The following is a 17,262-nucleotide window of genomic DNA, read 5'->3' as shown; positions in this document are numbered from 1 at the left end:
ACACAGCTCGCTACACTGCGCAGCTTCCACCCTTTACTGACCACGCTGGGGCATTCGCGGGTGAGTCGGGCCGGCCAATCCGCGGTACCCACGTCATCAGCCCGCGCCCCGCCCCTCAGCAGTGGATCTCGTAGGCGGAGGGGGGCTGCAGTGGGAGTCCCTGCGCGACTCCAGGCGCTTCGGCCGCTTCCGCCGCGCTCTCGGCGAAGAGCGGCTTGGAGCGGTCGATGACGAACATCTCGTGGCCGCGCTCGTCGCGGAGCTCCTCGAGCTGCGCGAAGGTGCAGGGCCCGTCTGAGTAGTCGTTGACGAAGAGCGCTCCCTCCCCTGAAGGCCCCGGCGCCTTTTTACGCCTGCGCCGCCGGCGGCAGATCATGGTCGCCAGTAACAGAGCTGTGAGCGCCAGGAGCGCGATGGCAGCCGCGATGGCCGTCTGTGTGGCCAGGCCAAGGGCACGGAAGGCCATGCTGCCCGTCTCGGGCAGGGGCTCATGGCTGACTGGGCCGCCGGCCGGGGGCGGCGCGGGCGCCAGCTGCTGCTGCCGGGACACGTTGACCAAGAGCTGGAAGGGAACGCGGGCGGCGCCGCCGGCGTTGGAGGCCTCACACTCGTACTTTCCGGCGTGGGCCAGGGTGATGTTGGTGAGGAAGAGCATGCCGCTGCCAGTGTCGGAGGCCCCGAGACCTCCTGGGCCCCGCCACCCAACTTCCGGCTGGGCCTGGGCGCGCGGCGCACCCTCGCGAGGCTGCGCCACCTTTCTCCAGGTCACCAGGGGCTGCGGGTAGCCTGAAGCCTGGCAGGCCACCCGCAGGTCCTCACCCAGGTTGGCTGTCACCTCCAGCGGTTCCACGTGCACAGACGGTGGGATGCAGATGAGGCTACTTCCAGATACTTCCAGAAGACTCTGAAGTGCCAGGCGCGGGGGCTCTGCACACAGGATCTTCTTGTCTCTGGAGCTGAGCAGGCGCTGGCCTCCCTCCTTGATCCAGGCTCCCAGCCAGTGCAGGGCACAGTCACAGCGCCATGGGTTCTCTGTAGGCGGAGCAGCAGCAGGCATGTAGCTCAGGGGTAGCTCTGGAACACAGCCTGTGCGGTTGGGGTTGTTGGCAAGAGCAGGAGCCCCTTATCTAACACCGTGGGGGACCCCTGCCACCTCTGTCTGTCAGGGGGCTCCTTAGTGTGGGCAGCACCCACCCCCCCCACCCCCCCACACCCCAAACTCCATTCTGTGATGCATGTCCAATTCATTTCACGAGTCTCTGAGAAAGCTCTTGTTCCTGGCATCTCTCCCTGCCACAAGTTTTGCTATTTGAGGGGAACCTCTGTGTCCACATAGACATCCCACCAGCACTAAGACCTTGCACATCCTGCCAGCTTTGTCTTCAGGAGCTGTCTGGAGGGAATGTCCCCAGTCTTGGTCATGTTTCCAGTTTTTTCCTGCAGGCCCTCTCCTGGCTCAGAAATGTGGAAGCTGCTCAGCTCTGTCTGGTTTGTTCAGGGCCTTGTACATGTCCTGTCTCCCTTAGGCAACTATGACTCTACCCGTGTTCCTAGCAGCTTTCTGTCATGGCTGTGGATAGGTAGTGCTGCCCACCCCCCCACCCCCACCCCCAGGGCTGCCACTGGATCCCTCTCCACAGCTGGCTGGCTCCCTAGTGCCACCACTGTGGCCAAGGAAGCTGCCTTTGCATGAGAGCCCCTTGCCCCCAGAAAGTTACCTGTGAGGCGCAGGACCTGCAGGCTGGCCAGTGGCTGCAGGGTCTCCCGGCTGATGGTGCCCAGCTGGTTCCTGCTGAGGTCCAGCAGTGCCAATGAGGAGAGCCCAGCCAGAGCCTGGTCCTCCAGCAGCTCAATGCTGTTGTCCTGCAGGTGTAGCTCCTGCAGTCGCTGAAGCAGGGACAGATCATCAGAGAAAAGGGCCCTGGGGGACAGGTCCCCTTCTTACCAGACTAGCCTGGGCTGCCTTTTTTCCCCTTCACTACTCCAGCCCGGTAGGGCAGGTGGCAGTGCAGGAGGACCTCTACCCTTCTTGCACACTACTCCCACCTCACCTGCAAGTGTAGGAAAGTGAAATCCAGCAGCTGTACCAGCTGGTTCCCAGCTAGGTAGAGCACGCGCAGTTGGGCTAGGCCTGCGAAAGCGCCGACGCGCAAGCCGCGCAGCCGGTTGCCAGTGAGCGCCAGTTCCAGCAGGCGCGACTGCGCGCGGAAGGCGCCCGACTCCAGGGCGTGTAGGCTGTTGTTGTGCAGGTAGAGATGGCGCAGGGAGGCAAGGGGCGCCAGGATGCCCGGCTCCAAGCGCGCGATGCTATTGTCCTGCAGGAACAGCGTCTGTGTCGGAGGGAGAGATGGCGTTTACCCCTCTGAAGGGGTCTTTCTTTTCCCTAGAGCGCCCCATTCACCCACGGGGAGACTCACACACCCGTCCCTCCGTTTCGCTGGCACCCCTTGTCCGCAGCCCGTCAGCCCCACGCGGTGCCCACCTGCGTCCCGGGTGGGATTCCAGGAGGGACCACGCGCAGTCGCAGAGCACCGCACTCCACCGTGGCGCTGTAGCAGCGGCAGGCGGCGGGGCAGGCGGCAGCGCGAGGCGGGAGACCCGGCAGTGACAGCAGCGACAATAGCAGCAGTGCAGGCGCCCCTGGGGCCATCTCCCGCGGGACCGGCTGCAGGCCACAAACCTGCAGCCTTTCCAGCAGCCTCTCTACAGTCTGGCCCCGATGGGATGCAACTCCTGAAACACAGGTTGGCAGGCCTGTCCCTAACATTTGAGAGCCAGGGAAAAGCCTGAATGGAGGCACACACGGTGTCTGAGTTTTGAAGCTTGAAATAGGTTTAAGAACGTAGTAAAATAAAATTTCATTGTCTTCCTTTATAAAAAGCTTTTTTAAAAAAAAGTCAAAGATCTGGAGCATCAGGTTTCAATTTAGAATTTCTCGTCTTCAGAGTCTCACCACACACACACAGGCCGCAGGAGGGAAGCCTATGCCACCCCAACACTTTTCTCTCCCTATCCCCCATCTGCCTGGTACTGAAGGGTTTCCTGCTCATGCACGTGGACACATGGACTGAAGTGCCCTCTACAACCCAACATCCAGCCACTCCTTGGAGCTTAGGTGCAAGATGCTGCCATGGGCTTGGGAACCCTTGGGTAGAGTTCAGGGTCAGTCACCAAAGCATGGACTAGAAGGGAAGACTCTGAGCAGACACATCCCCTGGTGTGCATGAACTCACTCTTGAGCACTGGCATGAGACCTCAAGATACAGAGCCCAGATCAGGGGTCCTTTGCATAACCTCAGGACAGGGCATAAATCTCCCTGCTGCTAATGTTTGTCCTTGTCCTCACCTAATTTTGATCTAGAATTTACTCTTGTCATTTTTATCCCTAGAACTCATGCTGTGTCCCTAACACTCGGATTTTCCTGTTGTGACTTGAGGACACGGGCACAACTGGTCTCCGCGGGGGGCAGGGGCAGGGGGGTGGGGGGAGCAGCAGCCCCAGGAAAATGGAGGCATACTTTTGTCCAGGCTCTGGCCCTGCCCTACTTGGGGTGGGAGTGGGTAGAACAGCTTAGCTCTAATTAGAGCTTTTTCTCAGGGAACTTGCTAGGGAATTGGAGAATGAGGCAAATAGGAAAGCCAGTTCAGCTGTGGGGCCTGTGTTCTCCATGCTGACTCCTAGAAAGATGCATCCATCTTTGGGGGTAGGTGGGTCCTTGGGATGACTGGGCTGTGAAAGAAGGAACCTTGGGTCACCAACTGAGTTTCTAGTGTAGTTTGCCAAGTAGGTTCTGTGCTCAGAGATCTCCTGGACTTTGAAGGAGTGTGTAGTGTTTTGTTTTGGGGTTTATACACATGCAGCTGTGATCCTAGAAAGAGAAGACCTGAGTCTCCTTCAAGGCACAACGAGTCCAGTTCAAAGCACAATGAGTCCAATTGGATGGTGGGGCTGAGGTGTGCCATCAGCTAGCCTCCACTTCAAATGGTCTCTGCTCTGAACACCTGCCTGTTCACCAGGTCTACTAGGAAGAGTGTGTCCTCTGGAAAGTTACCAAGTGGCCTTGGTGTTTATTTAAATCTTGCTCTAAATTTAACTCACATGGTTATTTAAAATTACTGAAGAGAAGCAGGCACAGTGAAAGTTTTAATGTAATTGCTTTGGTCTAGGAAGAAGCAATTCTCAGGTGTCTCAGAATGTGTGTGAACCCCAAGAAGTTGGGGAGCATTCTTAGCCCCTGGGACCCACATCCCTCAGCAAAAGGGCTGGCCCAGAGTGCCCACCCAGCTTTCAGCAGCAAGGCCTCTCAGAGAAGATTCTTGGCTTCTTCTTAAGGACTTAAGAGGATTGCTGCTCACGTGGACACCCCCTAGATGCTGATACGTGTGGAAGAGCTGGCCTGGGCATGGTTGAGGATTCAAGCAGGAAGAGCAGGGGAGGCTAGCTCAGAAATACTTTAACCCAGCGAAAACCCTCCTAATCTGACTGGGTAGGAGGTGGGGTGTAACATACTGGATTTGGCAACAGCTGTCAGTCTCCAGGGGGCCCATCTGTGCGAGGAGGAGTGAGTGAAGGGATAATGGAGGAAGCCCTGCTTCGCTCTTCTCCGCAGTGCGAGGCCCGATGGGCCCCTGCATCCCCTTCGGCGCGGTCTGTCCAGGGCAGGTTCAGGGCAGGGCGTGGTCCCCGTTAGGTCGCACGCCCTTCTCGGTAGTCGACAGAGACAGAGCCAGGATGGGCCCTGATCCCGCCCCACGCCCGCTGACCTTGGGCCGGGCGCCCCCTCACCTGACGCTCCCGCGGCGCGGCTCCCCCGCCGAACCCCGGCCCACAGAGCAGCACTCGGCGGGGGAGGGACGGGCGCCGCTCGGGCTCGCGCACTGGAGCCCCCGCGCCTCCCGCCCGGCCGCCCCGATCCGCCGTCGCGAGCGCGGGGCAGACCACAGGATGAAAACGCCCCAGGCCGGGGGTGTGTGGAGGGAGTAGGGCCCCGGAGACCCCGCCCCTGCCGGCGTCGGGACTGGGTCCGCGGCGCCACCTCGGACAGCGCCGGTGGGGCGGGGCCGCGGCGCACCTTCGCCGCGCACGCGCACTCGGCCGGCGCGCTCTCCGGGTGGCGCGTGCGCAGCGAGGCGGCCCAGGGCGCTGCGGGTGCCAGCGGATGCTGGCCCGCGGTTCAGGGCGGCGTGGCAGCAAGCAGGAGCGGGGCCAGGTCCATGGTGAGTGCGAAACGGCGGCCCTGCCAACGCACGTGCGAGGGCAGCTCGGGCGCGCCTGGCGCGTACTCGAAGCAAGCGCTGAGCTCGAAAGCCAGGGCCGATCGCACCAGGCCCACGCCGCCCGCGCGCTCTGGGGCTGGGTGGTAGAGACGCCCATTCGTGGCCAGAGGCAGCAGGCGCGCCGGCTCGAAGGGCACAGCCAGGGCCTCGCCGCCGCCGCAGTAGGAGAGGCGCTGGGGCGCGGGGCCCGCGGCCAGAAGGTGCGTGAAGACCACGGGCCGGTCTTCGCAGCGTAGGAAGTTGCGTTCCCTGCCGCAGAGCGAGAGGAAGGGGAAGGAGGCCTCGTAGCGCCCGCTGCGGTTGGGTCTCAGGCGGGAGAAGAACATGACCAGGAACTGCGGATCTGTGGGGAGGAGGGGGAAAGGGCGTGACTGCTCAGCACGCCAGACCCCGAGTCCCCTGGGCCCTACTGCCCCAGGCAGGTGGCTCTCCCTGGGCTGTACCAAGGGCTTGCGCCGGCTGTAGGACAGCCGCCCAGGCCTCACTTTCGTTAGGGAGCTTTTCAGCACAGTACGGCCAGCCTCCTAACGCGGGCAGGACGGCTGGCAGTTTGGGCAGCGCGAACCCTTAAGAGTCTTTCCCGAAGGAAGAGGGAAGGTGGGGGTGGAAGGAGCATCGGTACCTTTGAAGCATGTGGTGAAGTTCTTCATTCTGGAGTCGTCCAGGAAAAGCTGCAGAGAAGCAGACCGTGGCCCTTGAGTAGCAGCTCGGGAGAGCTGTCCCAGGGCGAGAAGGCCCTAGTGGGCCTAAGCCCGGGCTGATGTCCGCTTCTTTGCTCGTCTGTGGACACCATGTGCAGGGAGACTCGTGGAAGATAAATTTGGGAGCCCTGCCGACCTCCCCACATCTATCCCGCCCCCCCTCCCGCCTTACTTCCTCAAGCACAGATTCTCTCAGCTGGCATGCCCTTTCCGCGCCTCTTCCCTCCTCCCTTTTAGTTTTTAGTGAGATGTGCCACTTCCTCCGCAGAGGCTCTCTGAATTGCTTCCTTGTGTGTAAGGTGGATGCCACCGCCAGGGCTTCCAAATCAGGAGCGGCGGCGGGGGCCGCAGGACTGGGAGATGCAAAGCCCGCAGGGCGCAGCCACGCGCGGGACGTTGCTCGCTGGGGGCCTAACCCTTTGGGGCCATAGTCGCGTGTCCTAGTGTTTCCAGCGCGACCTGGGAGGCCGGGTTGCCTTACTGTAAAGACCCCGCCCCCGCCCACCTGGCCCTGATGATCCACATAGTAAAAGTACTCGCGCGTCCGAGGCTCTGGGCTCTGGCCCTGCGTGTAGGAGACGCCCCCGCCCCCAGCGTAGGTCCGGGCTCCCGGGGACCGTGCCAAGATTAGAACCCAGGGCCGCAGCGGCCCGCTCATCGCCCACATCCTCCTCCTGCGCCGGAAACGGCCGGAGGTCATGCGGGGCAGGTGCTGTGGGAACACCGGTCCCCCGGCAGTCATGGCCTCGTGCTTTGGGTTCCGTCTGCGGCCACGGAGCTCGTCCCCCGCCCACCCCTACCCGCTTCTTCTCCTCCCAACCCCTGGCGTTCCCGACACTCCCTTCTCTAGGTGTCAGGGGCACGCCGCCCAGCAGTTCCGGCTGGGCAAAGGGTGGCGAGCAGAACCGCCCGACGTTGGGGTTCTAGTGTGAGACGCAGGTGCGGTCGGTTTCGGGAACAGGGACATCGGCTGGGCCTGGACTTCGCTGGGCATACAGGCCCTGTCCCTCCGCCCGCGGAGACTGGCTGTCCTCACGTGAGCGAGGTACGTGCAATGTACCCCCGCCCCCAGGAAGCCGGGCCGCCTGGGCAGCCTGCATGTGAGGGTGGCTGCTGTAGGCAGGTGGTGAATAAACACCGCCCAGAAAGCCTATGCCAGTTTGGGCCATACGATAGATCAGAGCCCCGCCTGCCGCCCCCACCCCACCCCCAGGCAATCAAGCCGAGCTAACGGGCTCAAATGAAGTATCTCAGGTGCCTCGCCCCATCCTCTGGAGGTACCTTCCTCTCCTCCCCGAACCCCTCCCCTATTCTCCCTTGACCTTACGTCCATCCGGGTGCCCACACCCGCAACCGACTGGCTGCTGATAGCTGCCTTGCTGCCACTGGAAGGAATGAGAGGCGACAGACTCGGAAGTGTCCATACGTACTTTATTCGCACAAAGTGTTTTCATCTCTCGAGTCCATGCGTCAGAGCCAGTCTTTGGCCGGGCTGCCGGTACCCAAGCCTCGAGACTACCGGACCCAGGACCTTCTCCCAGGGGGACACCAGGCCTCGGCACGGCTGGGCTTTTTTTTAATAATAAATAAAAACTCAACTCTAAAAAATATATATATATATAAACTGGGGATAAATTAAGTCTTACAACGATTGGAACCCAAAATTCCAAAATGGAAAATGTACAGAGTCTAGGTACCTCCGCCTCCCTATCCTCACTCTGCCCGCGAGCGCTCTGGCCTCGAGGAAGGACAGCCTCTGGGGCCCCTCTGGTCCCCCGCTCTGGGCTCCTGCCCTCTCATCTGCTGCAGGTCTTGGACGGGGATAGGGCAGGATTCGCTTTTTGGTCAAAGCCAAGAAGGTGGAGAAGAAAATGAAGGAATGATAGCAACTTGTCTGCGGAGGATGGGGGAGGACGACTCAGAAATAAATAGCATTTGGGTTAAGATTATGTCATTAGCAAATTTAGTTCTTATATCTTTCGCTCTATTTATATCTCTATACACAGGCGGGTTGGGATGCGGGATAGATTCTGAATTTATAGTTACACGAAGAAAAAATATTCTCGCCCCTCCCCCACCCTGCCCCAAGAATGCCTGCCCAACCCTGCCCCCCACCCCGGAGGACTTTGGCTTGGAGGCTCCTTCCCGCCCAGAGAGCCTACTGGGCCCTGGACTGGCCGGACTCTGCTCTGGTGGTGGACAGCCCAGAGCCCTGAAGACCCCAAATTCCTGTGCAGTCACCACGCTGGAAGCCACAGGTGGCGGGGGGGGGGGGGGGGGGGTAGGGTAGAGGGGCGGGAGGAATTGGGGAGGGTGAAAGTCGAAGACCAGGAAACCCCCAGGGCAGAGGGAGGGAGGGGTAGCCGGGCTGGGCCTAGGCTGGGACCAGACTGAGCACAGCACCCCAGCAAGACGGCTTGCCCCAGGGAGGGCGGCTTGTGCTCTCGGGCCGGCCGGGAGGGGCAGTGTCACTTGGCTCCAGGAAACAGAAGGCACTTTCTCGCTGCCGACCGGCGGCTGGCGATTGGCGGGGTCGCGCCTAACGAACCAGCCAGAGGCCGGGGGCGGGGTGGAGGCTCCCTTCCTGGCTGCGCCTTCTGGCCGAGGGCCAGGGTGGGGGAGATGGGGGTTCCAGGGCTGGGGCGGGCATGGGCGGAGCCGGCATGCTACCTCCGCGTCTGGGGCATCCCCTCCCCCCTCCCCGCGTGCCCCCCTGCCCAGGCGCACCCGGGCAGGCTCTGTCCCCACCCTCGGTCCTTCTGTGCCCACGGCTATAGCACGCCCTCCATGAAGCTGGTGTCCAGGTGCTGGATGAGCACGCGCAGGAAGGACATCTCCTTGCGAGTGTTCTCAAAGATGACCCGCGGGTCATCTGAGCGGCAGCGCAGGCAGTTGGGCGCCATCACCATGGCCAGGTTGCTGACGTCCATCTTGGTGATGGCCACATTGGCAGGCTGCACGAACACCTGCGGGGGGAGCGGCGGGTGGGCCCGAGCTGGGAGCGGAGGGGGCGGGAAGCAGCGCAGAGGGGGCGGGGTGCCAACCGCCTACCTGGAGGAAGCGGATGAGGTAGCACAGCACCAGGCGGTTGATGCGGGGCAGCGCGTGCACCACGGCCACAGCGGCCTCCGGGCTCTCGTAGTGCGCGATGCACTGCTCGTAGAACTCGTGTGGGATCAGGGGCTCCTCCAGCTCCCGGTACCACAGCTTCAGCAGCGACGCTGGGAACGCATCGCGGGGTGTTCAGCCGAGCGGGGCCGTCGGGGACCAGCAGCAGCAAGGGGTGAACCGGGCCGTGGGGGGCAGTGATTGTATGCTGGCACCCAGGGGTCAGGACCAGACTGGAGGTGTCCACACAGCGGTGTGGGCTGCCTAGCTGGAAGCCAGTGGGCTCCCAGTCCTGACAGTCAGGACTGACCCCAAGCGGGGGGACACTGTCCTGAAGGACATGCAAATGTTCTAGAGAGGACTTATCAAGAGGGCTGTACAGCCACTGTGAGCCATGGAGACTGACCAACGGCAGTGGATCTCTGCACTGGAAACGGACCAGAGGGCTGCCCCTTCTCCATGGGAAGCAGGGAGGGCTGAACCATTTCAGCTGCTCCAGCTGAGGGGGCTGGGGGCTCACCTGGGACGTGGGGGTCCTCCAGGCCTGTAGGCACCTTCCACTGGTCCACCTGCAGCTTCAGAGCATTCACTTCATCGATGTCCCCAGGGACTCTGCCGAGCACAGGGCAGGTCTCAGGGAGGAGGAGCTGGGTTTGCTCCAGGTCAGGGCTTCATGACCCCTCTCTGCCCGAATGACCTCCTTCCTATCCGAGGGGAGGTGTGGCTGGGGTCCCCTGCCCCAGGCCCTCATCCTGCTGCTGACTACCCCCATGCAGATCCCTTCCTCAGAATGATCCCTGAGGCTCTGACCCACAAGCTTGTTTCCCCACCTGTCCTGGGCAGGCGAGTCATGACGGCAGGTGACTGGCCCTGTGCCACCCCCATGGGGCAGGGCTATCATCTCCACCCACAGGTGAGGATCCCTTGCTGGGAGTTGCTCTATCTTTCCCGGCCCTGCCCATGGCTGTTGTCCAAGTGCCCTCTGGGGCCCTGGTGGCCATTTCTGAAGGATCACTGTCCCAGACCAGCTCCCCGCCTGGGTTCAGGCATGATGTAGTTCAGGGGGAACAGTCCCATGCCCAGCCTCTCCATTTGCTATACGGTGCCTCTCTCCGGCATGCTGGCCTCTCAGAAGTGCTCCTGAGGCAGGGACCCAGTGTCCAGTGGCCCTGACTGCCCAAGACTGGCGAAGACACCCGAGGCCCCCACACCCGGGGCCCAGGTTGCAGGGCACCTGAAGATGCCTTCCGTCTGGTCGCCGTTGAGTGCGAGCACCTCCTCCGACAGTCGGGTCTGCACCCAGGGCAGCTGCCGATCAGGGTAGCGCTCCTTCTGCATGCTCATGACCTCCTGCAGCGCGCTGCCAAACATGGATGGGCTGAAGACCGCGTTCTTGGCATGTCGGATCTCCTCTACGTTGGGCTTCTTCAGCCCCTGCAAAGGCAGCCCAGCGGTCTGTGCCAGTGTGGCCAAGCACCCAGCCCTCTGTCCCCTGACACCCCTGCAAGGCCTACCCCTGGTTCACCGCCTCTCCTGTGAGCCCCAGGCCTCTGCCTAGCCAGAGCCAAGGTACCCCAACTCCCTGGCCCCCAAGTCAACACGGCGGCTTCCTGCTGGGCCACCTATAGCACCAGAAGCTCCAAGTGGCACCCTCTGCCCTGTGAGAGGGTGAAGGGTGAGCCATTCACTTCACCACCTGCCCCCTTCCCAAGTCTGCAGCCCCATCGCCCGCTGGATTTTGTCTGGGCCTCACCAGCACAGGATGCCCGCCCACCTCTCCCCGGCAATGCAGGGAGTTCATACCTTCTTGGCCCCGGTCAGGGCTGCCTTCTGCAGCTTGTGGTAACAGTACTTGGCATATGTGCTTATTGCCACCCCTGGAAAAGAATGGTACCAGTTGGCTTGGTGTGGACATGTAAGAGCAGGGGCTGCAGGCCAACCAGTGACTGAGAGGAAGCAGCAAGAGGGGCAAGGAGAGGTGGCTCTTGCAAGAACGTGGGCACCCAGGGCCCTACTCTCCTGGGCTGTGCTTTGAAGTAAACCTATGTGGAAGGGAAGGGGCACTGCTCTCCCCTCCAGAGGAGCCAGACTGCAGAAGGAAGCCCTCTGCCAACCCACCCAACCCTCCCCCTAGCGAGTAAGGGCAGGCTGGGGGTGCGGTGTTTCCCTGGAGAAGTGGCAGGCCGGATAGGGCAGGGCCTGGAGCACCCCTGAGAAGGGGAATTTCTGTGTGCAGCAGGCCTGTGGGCACTCAGCACCACTGCCCAGGGTCACACAGGACAGAGCTCTAGGTTGGCTGGACTGCAGGCCTTCTTGTATCTCTGATTCCAGCAGGAGGCCCTGGGCAGCCCAGGGAGAGGCCTTAGCCCGCAGGGTCCATGCCCACGTGGCTGAAGGCTGCCTGGGTGGGAGTCAGGGAGAGGGAGGCCCAGGGCCTGGCTCATGTGGGAGGGGGATAGTGTAGAGTGGATGCCCCAAGTCCTGAACCTGGGTTTCGCTGGGAGGGCAACGCTGGCAAAGAACCACTCACGGCTCTGCCTGAGGGCTGAAGGTGATGGGAGGACGGGTCTTTTTTCTCAAGGAGGGAGGCTTTCTAACTAGTGGTCATGGAGGGTGGCAATCCAAGAGCAAGGCCCCGAGCACCTTGGCCAGGGGTCTTTCCAGATTTGAGGGGAGAGGGGCTAGGAGAAGACCTAGTCCAAGGAGGGTCTGAAATGTGGGCACATCTTTCCTGGCCCAGGCAGGCAAGGGAAGGAGCGACAGGACAGAGGAGCCACCTGGGCCGGGCTGTCCTGGGCCACGGACAGAGGGGCTGAACTATGTGCCTCCAGGCTCAGGTCAGGCCCCTTCCCTGTAAGACTCTGTCTCTGCTGAGTGCCACCTGCCTATGGGCCTCTGGACCCAAGCCTCAAATCCAAACACAGAGTCTTTTTCAAAGGAAGCAGTTTCTTGAGATGTCTGAGGATGTGGGGCTCCTTGAACCTCAATGTGAAGAACACAAACATGTCTCATCCATGAAAACCTCTTCATTTCTAGTTATCACAGAACAGTTGTCATAACTGGTGACGGAGTTCTATTTTACAGGAACCAGAATGAAAACAAATGTTTCTTCTAGATGTTTAAACCGTGAAGAATCTATTTCAGGTCCCTGGGGACCCACAGACCCCTGGCAGAGATCCTAGCTGCTGCCTCCCATTAGCCCACTTGGGACACAGCGCTTGGAATCTTCCACCCCTGGCCCATGTGGCCCACATGGGCAAGCTCTGGGCTCAGGGAGAAGGGATGGCGCTCAAGCAAAAGCAACCTGGGCTGCGCCCTGAGCACTGGGAGCACTTGGCAGTAGCACTCCCTTTCCCCATCCTGGGTGCAAGCTCCCTCTCCCTTGGGTGACTGCTTCTGTCCCTGGGCCTGAGGCCCATGGGCAGAATTGCCCTGACCTCCTGCCACAGGGTCTCATGGGGCTTCCTGCACCTCTCCCCTAGTGTTGGTGGTGCAGTCTTTCCTGGCCTGATTCCCTATCTGTAGGACGGGGACGGGTGCCCATTAAGGGCCGACCTCAGAATCTGGCAGTGAGGACTCAGCTGAGAGCCACTACTGCTGGAATCCCAGGGCATATCCTCCTGGGCCAAGACTATGGGGTGTTTGCTGAGTGCCCAGAGCCCCGCCCAGGGAACCCTCTGGTGGTGTGGGGACCCTGCTGTGAGCCCAGGGAACCCTCTGGCAGTGTGGGGGACTCTGCTCTGAGCCCCGCATCCAGAGGCTGACAAAGCAGTTCTCCCAGAGCCTTGCTGCTGTGCCAGGGCCCAGGCCATGAACCTCAAAGGCCACCAAGTGTGGTCAGAACCTGCTGCCTCTTGGCATGTGCTCTGTAGGGTCCCAAGGGTCTGGCTCCCTTCTCTGACCCACTCAGGGCTCCAATCACCCCCGACCCAGCTCATAGCTGCCCTGCTCTTGTGGACTGACTTGGGCAGGAGTTCAGAACCCCACCTGCTCCTACTCCCGACAACAGTGGCCCAAGGGTGCCCTGGAATCCCAGATGGGAGCTGCCCCCTTTCTCCTGGCACAGGCAGCAGACAGCCAGGCACTTCCCAGAGGAAGAAGAGTGGGGCAAGTGTGGGTAACTAGGTGTAGGCAGGCTGGGATCTAGTCCCAGGATCTTGGTGCCAAGAGGGGCAGTTCACGGCACAGCAATGCACCACTGGCTCTCCTGGTGGGGGAGGCACAGCCTTGAGCTAACAAGGCTTCCCTGGAGCTTGGGTCGGGATGGGGTTCCTGAGCCAGGGCCCAAGAGAACGGAAGGGAAGGGAATGCTGGGGGAGGGAGGCTGGGGAACCGAGGCCCGGCTTGGCCCCCAGGGCACTCCCGCACCAAGGGCCGCCTCCAGCAGGCCCCTCCACACTGTGCGCCCAGCATGCATACCGGAGAGTGTCCTGAGCACCTCGGAAGCCAAGAGAGGGTGGTGCGGCCTCTCCCAGGAAGCCCTGTTGACAAGCAGGCTTCTGTCCCCTCTGGAGGAGGCCTGGCAGTTAGTGCCCCCCCGCGCCCCAGCCCGGAAGTGGTTAGAGAGAGGGGGCCAGGCGGCCGAGCCGGAGAGCAGAGCTGTGCAGCGCAGCGCCCGGGGCTGCGGGAGAGGCCCTACCATCCGGCTCCTCAACATAAGGCTTGGGTTTCTTTCTCAACTTGGACTTCTTCTTAGTGTTCCTTTCCAGGAGCGCTTTCATGTGCTGGGTCACTGAGGAGCAAACAGAGGGTGAGGCCACAGAGCACAGAGGAACACGAGCCCACATGGCCCCATGCGGGGCTGACCCCGGGCGGCTGAGGGGTGACGGCCCAGCCTGCGGGGCTCCTTGAGGGGGAAAGGCGAGTGTCCTGCTCACACTCCTAGAACAGGGGTGGGTGTGAGGGCCTGTCCAGGCCACGTGGCTGGGGAGGTGCCAAGCAAGACGCCTGCGGGCAGTGGGGAGGGACTGTGGTCAGCTCCTGACCCTCTGGCCAACAGGAGGCCCCAGGCCAGCGGTGGGGTTCCTACATGGCTGAGGGGGCGCTCAGAGCAAGAGGTGGGGGCCGGGCTCCCCTCTCTGGCCAGTCGGGGCGCCTCCCACTCGGCACTGCTGACACAGCCTCTCCTCCCCTGTCCAACGCTCCAGAAGGAAATTGGGGTGCACGGTCCACACTGAGGTGGGATCTACCTCCCATCATGGTGGACCCTCTTACCTACATAAACTACTTGTAATTCTTCTGGATGGGGAAGCTGTTATTTACCTAATTACACTTTGGGCTATAATCTAATATGCTTTATTCTGCTGTTCAGTGCTCCAACTTTGGCCCCGGAAGCTGTGTTTTCTAACACAGCCCTGTGTCAACCCTCATCCCTTCCAGCACTTCCTCCCCTCAATGGACATCAGTGTGAGCAAACTCTGGAAGACGGTGAAGGGCAGGGAAGCCTGGCGTGCGTGCTGCAGTCCATGGGGTCACAAAGAGTCGGACACGACTTAGCAACCAAACAATATGTACATTCCCAACCCCAGCCTTAGAATCAGTTGCTTCTCCAAAGAGCTCTGGTTCCTTCTCATGGAAAAGGCTAGAGACCAAGAGCTGTCGGTCAGCTGTGCTCACTTCTACGGGGTGGCACTGCCCTCGCTGACAGGGCTTGGGCAGATAAACAGATAGCTAGGTGGGAGAGGCTGCCATCTCTTCCCAGTTCAGAGTTTTTGTCAGGAATGGAATGCTGGATATTGTCAAATGCTTTTTTCTCCACTTATATGCTCATACGATTTTTTTTATTCTGCTAACATGACAAATCACTGATTTTTAGAATGTTAAACCAACTTTCCCTTTCTTAGATAAACCCCACATACTCAAGATACATTACCGTTTTAATATATTATTGAATTCAATTAGCTAAAAATACTGTTAAGTTTTTATACTATGTTCATGAGGGATACTACTGTGCTTTTTTTTTTTTTTTTCAAATTTTTGGTAATGTTCTTTTCTAATTTTGATACAGAGGGAACTGGGAGATAGTCCTTCCACTTCTGTTTTCTGAGTTGGTAAAGAATTGCTACACAAGCAAGCATCTGATAATTCTCTAGTGAGGTCATTTGGGCCTGGCATTTTCTTTGCGGGAGAGAGTTTTAAAGTCCTAATTTAATTTCTTTAGTAGATATATGATTTTTCTGGTTATCTATTTCTTACTGAGTGATCTTTGGTAGTCTGTGTGCTTAGAGGAATTTGTCCATTTCCTCTAAATTGTCAACTTAACTGACATATAAGTTGTTCACAGTATTTTCTTATTATCCTTTCAACATCTGTTGAATCTGTAGTGATATCCTCTCTCATTCTTGATACTGGTAATTTATGTCTTTTTGTCCTTGTTAGTCCGTATAGAGGTTTGTTCATTTTGTTGACCTTCTCAAGTAATCATGATTTTGTTTCACTGATTTTCCACATTGTTTTTTCTGTTTTCTCTTCCATTGGTTTCTACTCTAATCATCATTTCCTTTCTTCTCCTTACTTTTGGCATAATTTCCTCTCTCTCTTTTCTAAAGTTTCTCAATGTAGGAGCTACATGATTTGAGATATTTCCTAGTACAGACATTAGGTGCTGTAAGTTTCCCTCTAAGGACTGCTTTAGCTCCATCACACTAATTTTAACATGTTTTGTTTCTGTTTTCTTTCAGTTCAAAATACTTTCTATATTCTCTTTTCATTTTCGTTTGACCCATGAATTGTTCAGTATCATGTTTAGTTTCCAAATACTCAAGGAGTCTCCAGATATATTTGTGCTGCTGATTGTCAGTTTAATTCCACTGTGGTTAGAGGACACACTTTCTTTGACTTACATTCGTCAACTTTATATTGAGACTTGCTTCATGGCTCAGGATATGGATTATTTTTACAAAGTGGCTGACATTTGAGTCCAGATGCTCTAGGCTTCTCTGGTGGTTCATAGTACAGAATCTCCCTGCAATGTAGGAGACCTGGGTTCAATCCCTGGGTTGGGAAGATCCCCTGGAGAAGGCAATGGCCACCCATTCTAGTATTCTTGCCTGGAGAATCCCATGGACAGAGGAGCCTGGCGGGCTACTGTCCATAGGGTTCCAAAGAGTCGGACACGACTGAGCAAATAACACACCTGCTCTGGGATCCAGAGTCTTAAACTTTGCGTGCTTTGTTTCTTAACCAGACCTTCAACTTGTCCCTCTGTTTTCAGTCCCACGGTCACTCCCACTTTCATTCCATTGCTGGAGGATGCTTGCCCCTACTGCTCAACTTTTCAGGGTTTGCCAACTGCTTCAACTTTTCAGCTTCCCTACCACCTGCTTGGGATCCATGCTTCTTGGTCTGCCAAGTGAGTTTCCAGCCACTGGTCCATTTGCTTTTCAGCTTCCAAAACATGATTGGTTTTCCTCTTCCCTTGTCTTTGTCCTGGTGGGTTTTAGTCCTTTTATTATAATACAATATACATACCATAAAACTTGCCATTCTAACACCTTCGATTGCACAGTTCAGGTTATTAATCACATTCGTGTCACTGCGTCATCACCACCACCCACCTCCAGTGCTTCTTCCCCAAGTGGAAACTACGACTCAGACAACTCTCCACTTCTCCTTCCTCATAACCCACGGCACCCCCGTGCTGTCTCTCTGAATTTGACTGCTCCAGGGACACTAGTGGTAGTGGCGCTACTGGTAAAGAATCCAACTGAAATGCAGGAGATTCAGATTCGGTCTCTGGGTTGGGAACAGCCCCTGGAGTAGGAAATGGCAACCCACTCCAGTGTTCTTGACTGGAAAATTCCATGGACAGAGGAGCCTACAGTCCCCGGAGTCGCTAAGAGTCAGACACGACTGAGCAACCGAACACACCCTGGGAAGGACCTCATGGGTAGATTCATATAATATTTATCTTTTGGGGTCTGGCTTAATTCACTCAGCCTAATGTTTTCAAGGTTCATCTATATCGTAACCTGTGCCAGAATTTCCTTCCCTATTTAAACTGAGGAAGGCTTTCTTCTCTCTCCTTGCTATTCTTTGCAACTCTGCATTCAAATGGGTGAATCTTTCCTTTTCTCCTTTGCTTTTCGCTTCTCTTTTTCACAGCTTTTTGTAAGGCCTCCTCAGACAGCCATTTTGCTTTTTTGCATTTATTTTTCTTGGGTATGGACTTGCTCCC

General features: G+C 58.3%; 3 protein-coding genes across 16 annotated transcripts in view; all 3 read right to left on the bottom strand.

Annotated features, from left to right (window-relative positions):
* Positions 1-20: 20 nt before the first annotated feature.
* Positions 21-4,953, bottom strand: LRRC24 (leucine rich repeat containing 24). Of its 5 annotated transcripts, none has more exons than XM_027973356.3 (5): positions 4,787-4,953; positions 2,483-2,733; positions 2,052-2,330; positions 1,719-1,887; positions 21-1,086 (listed from the first exon to the last, which is right to left on the bottom strand). In XM_027973356.3, exons 2-5 carry the CDS (start codon positions 2,648-2,650, stop codon positions 116-118), a joined length of 1,587 nt encoding a protein of 528 aa, XP_027829157.2. In that variant the 5' UTR covers positions 2,651-2,733; positions 4,787-4,953; the 3' UTR covers positions 21-115. The 5 variants fall into 5 exon arrangements, with proteins under 5 accessions (XP_027829157.2, XP_027829158.2, XP_027829153.2 ...); XM_027973357.3 differs by having other exon boundaries at positions 1,719-1,878; XM_027973352.3 differs by having other exon boundaries at positions 2,483-4,953.
* Positions 4,954-5,068: 115 nt separating this feature from the next.
* Positions 5,069-7,349, bottom strand: C9H8orf82 (chromosome 9 C8orf82 homolog). Its single transcript, XM_004011612.6, has 3 exons — positions 6,484-7,349; positions 5,900-5,948; positions 5,069-5,620 (listed from the first exon to the last, which is right to left on the bottom strand). Exons 1-3 carry the CDS (start codon positions 6,718-6,720, stop codon positions 5,175-5,177), a joined length of 732 nt encoding a protein of 243 aa, XP_004011661.2. The 5' UTR covers positions 6,721-7,349; the 3' UTR covers positions 5,069-5,174.
* A 42-nt stretch (positions 7,350-7,391) lies between these two features.
* Positions 7,392-17,262, bottom strand: part of ARHGAP39 (Rho GTPase activating protein 39) — a 53,464-nt gene continuing 43,593 nt past the window's right edge. For 6 of the 10 annotated variants that reach the window (XM_027973333.2, XM_042253860.2, XM_060393581.1 and 3 more), the window contains 6 exons: positions 13,726-13,818; positions 10,890-10,963; positions 10,321-10,520; positions 9,607-9,698; positions 9,030-9,199; positions 7,392-8,944 (listed from right to left, as the gene is read on the bottom strand). In XM_027973333.2, the coding sequence (XP_027829134.1) occupies positions 8,750-8,944; positions 9,030-9,199; positions 9,607-9,698; positions 10,321-10,520; positions 10,890-10,963; positions 13,726-13,818 (824 nt within the window). In that variant the 3' untranslated portion in view covers positions 7,392-8,749. Of the gene's footprint in view, positions 8,945-9,029; positions 9,200-9,606; positions 9,699-10,277; positions 10,521-10,889; positions 10,964-13,725; positions 13,819-17,262 lie in introns of those variants that run through there. The other 4 variants (XM_042253859.2, XR_009595024.1, XM_060393582.1 and 1 more) reach the window with 4 other exon arrangements.

Source organism: Ovis aries, chromosome 9 (assembly GCF_016772045.2).
Source record: "Ovis aries strain OAR_USU_Benz2616 breed Rambouillet chromosome 9, ARS-UI_Ramb_v3.0, whole genome shotgun sequence".
NCBI lineage: Eukaryota > Metazoa > Chordata > Mammalia > Artiodactyla > Bovidae > Ovis > Ovis aries.
The sequence above is the reverse complement of the archived record's forward strand: the minus strand, read 5'-3'. Positions and strand labels throughout refer to the sequence as shown.

Bases quoted from the DNA above. Each gene is read 5' to 3' on its own strand.
- C9H8orf82 (XM_004011612.6), bottom strand. From the start codon at position 6,720: ATGACTGCCGGGGGACCGGTGTTCCCACAGCACCTGCCCCGCATGACC. The intron at 5,949-6,483 runs GTGGGCGGGGGC...GCTTCTCTGCAG, and splicing joins ATGTGGATCATCAGGGCCAG to CTTTTCCTGGACGACTCCAG. The intron at 5,621-5,899 runs GTACCGATGCTC...TCCTCCCCACAG, and splicing joins CTTCACCACATGCTTCAAAG to ATCCGCAGTTCCTGGTCATG.
- LRRC24 (XM_027973352.3), bottom strand. From the start codon at position 2,914: ATGCTCCAGATCTTTGACTTTTTTTTAAAAAAGCTTTTTATAAAGGAA. The intron at 1,888-2,051 runs GTGAGGTGGGAG...TCCCTGCTTCAG, and splicing joins TCACTTTCCTACACTTGCAG to CGACTGCAGGAGCTACACCT. The intron at 1,087-1,718 runs GTAACTTTCTGG...CCAACCGCACAG, and splicing joins GCAGGTCCTGCGCCTCACAG to GCTGTGTTCCAGAGCTACCC.